The sequence below is a fragment of the Austrofundulus limnaeus genome, unplaced genomic scaffold (genome assembly GCF_001266775.1).
Source record: "Austrofundulus limnaeus strain Quisiro unplaced genomic scaffold, Austrofundulus_limnaeus-1.0 Scaffold104, whole genome shotgun sequence".
NCBI lineage: Eukaryota > Metazoa > Chordata > Actinopteri > Cyprinodontiformes > Rivulidae > Austrofundulus > Austrofundulus limnaeus.
In genome coordinates, this window is record NW_013952506.1 from 496,506 (window position 1) to 499,352 (window position 2,847).

Here is a 2,847-nt window from a genome sequence, read left to right on the forward strand (position 1 = left end):
ATATATATATTCAGAAATCTCTTTTATCTCACAGCGAACAGAAATCAAACTATCAAAGGGTAAATACGAAGAGGAAGATCTGGAAGTGGGCCCAGAGATTCAGTACAGAATAAGGACGGTTGGTTTGTACCTGGTGGTAGAATCTAAAATTGGTGTGGCGGTGATGTGGGATCGCAAAACGACTGTCCGCATCCTGCTGGAACCACAACACAGCGTGAGTCAGAGTAAACATTTTTTTTCTGATGACTGAAACCTCTTACTGTAAGAACTGTTTATTTTATTTGTTCATACAATTAGTTGTTTTGTACCAATGCAACGTGCTAGTTGGGGTAATGAGCTGGTGACTCCTGTGTGTGTGTTTATGCAGGGTGAGGTGTGTGGCCTGTGTGGGAACTTTGATGGGGATGGCCAGAATGACTTCACCACTCAGGGTCAGCTGGTGGTGAGCAACCCACTGGAATTTGGGAACAGCTGGAAAGTGTCCAGCACTTGCCCCGATGTGGAAGAGAATGTCGATGCTTGTGAAGCAGCTCCCCAACGACATCACTGGGCCAAAATAATGTGCAGCATCATAACAGGAAACACATTCAAAGACTGCCACCACAAGGTGAGAAACGGCTGTGACTTAGAAAGTTGTGCGATTTGCCTTAGTAAACACATATTTTATAACTCACTTCTCATTTTTTTGTAACTGAAACAGGTTGATCCGCATCCATTTTATGAAAACTGTGTGAAAGACTCATGTGCCTGCGACACAGGAGGAGACTGTGAGTGCTTCTGCTCAGCTGTTGCAGCGTACGCTCAGGCCTGTAACGAGGCCGACATTTGCGTTGCGTGGAGAACTCCAGACATATGCCGTAAGTGAACATTTTTGCTCTTAAATTATGTTTTTAACTTTTTCTAACAGAACCATTTTTGAGAGAGCTTTCTGTTGAGCTAAAATATTCTTTCTTTGCTGTAGATAGCCTGTTCAACAAACATAGACACTCTTGCGTTTTTTAAGAAATTCAGATAAACTTTATTAAACTTTAAGTTTTCATGGAAAAACATGCTTAGAAAACATTTTTATCCACCATATTCCTTAAAACGTACATAAGTTTTGACCCACCCAGGAAAGACAGTATGTAAAGCACCAGAGACTTGTCCTGAGGTCAGAACTGTGTTGAATTAACCATGTATGCATGCTTCATTTCATGGGGTTCTTGAAGTTGTGTATGTAAATACAGTGAGTCAAAAGACACAGGACACTGAAAATGACATACCTGAATACCACAGTAAGTAATGTGGGAGGGGGGCCTATTTTTTAGGCTATGTCCAGAACATGGTCGCCATCCCAAAAGCCACCATACACAACCATTCATGATGAGTCAAAAGTCCTGTGACTTTTGACTCATCATGTATTATATTTCAACTCCCAATTCGAATGCTGTAGTTCAGTTTTTAATATATGAAAATTTTAAAAGAGGATTTTTTTTTTGTATGCTTCCGAGCTGTTGTTACCAAACTTATCAGTTTTTGACCCACAAAATCAAAGTTACATAGACTTGGGACTCCAACAGTTGCTGGGTCAAACATCCAAACATTGCTCATAAGCCTTTTTACATAGACCTTTATGAACTAATTTTATATGTATATTTTTAACAATTAGGGGTAAATATGTAATTAAAAATCATTTTAAAGTTAGACATTCCCTAGAATCCCTGCTTCCCGACCCAAAGTGAGATCCCAGCTTTAGGAAACAACTGCTTTAGAGAATAAATTTCAATGATTGTCAAAAAAATCATGTAAATTAAAGATACTCTTTTGCATTGTCTATAAGTGTTTTAATGACATGTAGAGTAAATCATAATTTCCACAATTATGCTCTGCCTAAAGTAAACTTGTGCTTGTACTGTGTGATAACACTGGATTTGATTTGGGTTTTTCTAAGTGAAAAAAGCATGTATTTATGCATTCACAATTTCATTTGTACTTAACATATGCTGTCTTTCTCTTTTGCAGCTGTGTTTTGTGATTACTATAACAACCCAGACGAATGTACATGGCATTACAACCCTTGTCACACACCCTGCTACCAGACTTGTTTATATCCAGAAGGAATTTGTAGCAACCCAATTCCAGACCTAGAGGGTAAACACTTCACTACAAACATCCTGATTCACTTATCTGAAAACAAAAATGTCCTCTTAAACAATATTAGTGTTTGCATGTGATTCTTTCCATCACAGGCTGTTATCCTGTATGCCCAGAAGACAAGCCTATATTTGATGAAAAGAATCAAACTTGTGTAGATATATGTCCTTACTGTGTTTACAATGGAACAATATACGAAGAGTATGAAGTTATTTACAATGTCAACGACAACATGGGAACATGCTACTATGCAATATGCATTAATTCAACTGTGGTAGAAGAAAGTGAACCCTGCACTACAAGCCCACAACCACCAACTTCACCATCCACTACAACTCCTGAGCCAACAACAACTACAACTGCATCTACACCATCCACTACAACTCCTGAACCAACCACAACTACAACTCCATCTACACCATCCACTACAACTCCTGAACCAACCACAACTACAACTCCATCTACACCATCCACTACAACTCCTGAACCAACCACAACAACTACAAATCCATCTCCACCATCTCCACCAACTCATCCATCCACTACAACTCCTGAGCCAAACACAACAACTATAACTCCATCTCCACCACCCACTACAACTCCTGAACCAACCACAACTACAACTCCATCACCACCATCCACTACAACTCCTGAGCCAACCACAACAACAACTCCATCTCCACCAACCACTACAACTCCTGAACCAACCACAAC

The 2,847-nt window shown here is 39.6% G+C and overlaps 1 protein-coding gene across 1 annotated transcript in view; it reads left to right on the top strand.

Annotated features, from left to right (window-relative positions):
- Nucleotides 1-2,847, top strand: part of muc2.1 (mucin 2.1) — a 51,176-nt gene that overhangs the window by 7,577 nt on the left and 40,752 nt on the right. Inside the window, exons 22-24 of the mRNA XM_014013559.1 lie at nt 35-214; nt 368-607; nt 701-857. Of these exons, the coding sequence (XP_013869013.1) occupies nt 35-214; nt 368-607; nt 701-857 (577 nt within the window). The remainder of the gene's footprint in view (nt 1-34; nt 215-367; nt 608-700; nt 858-2,847) is intronic.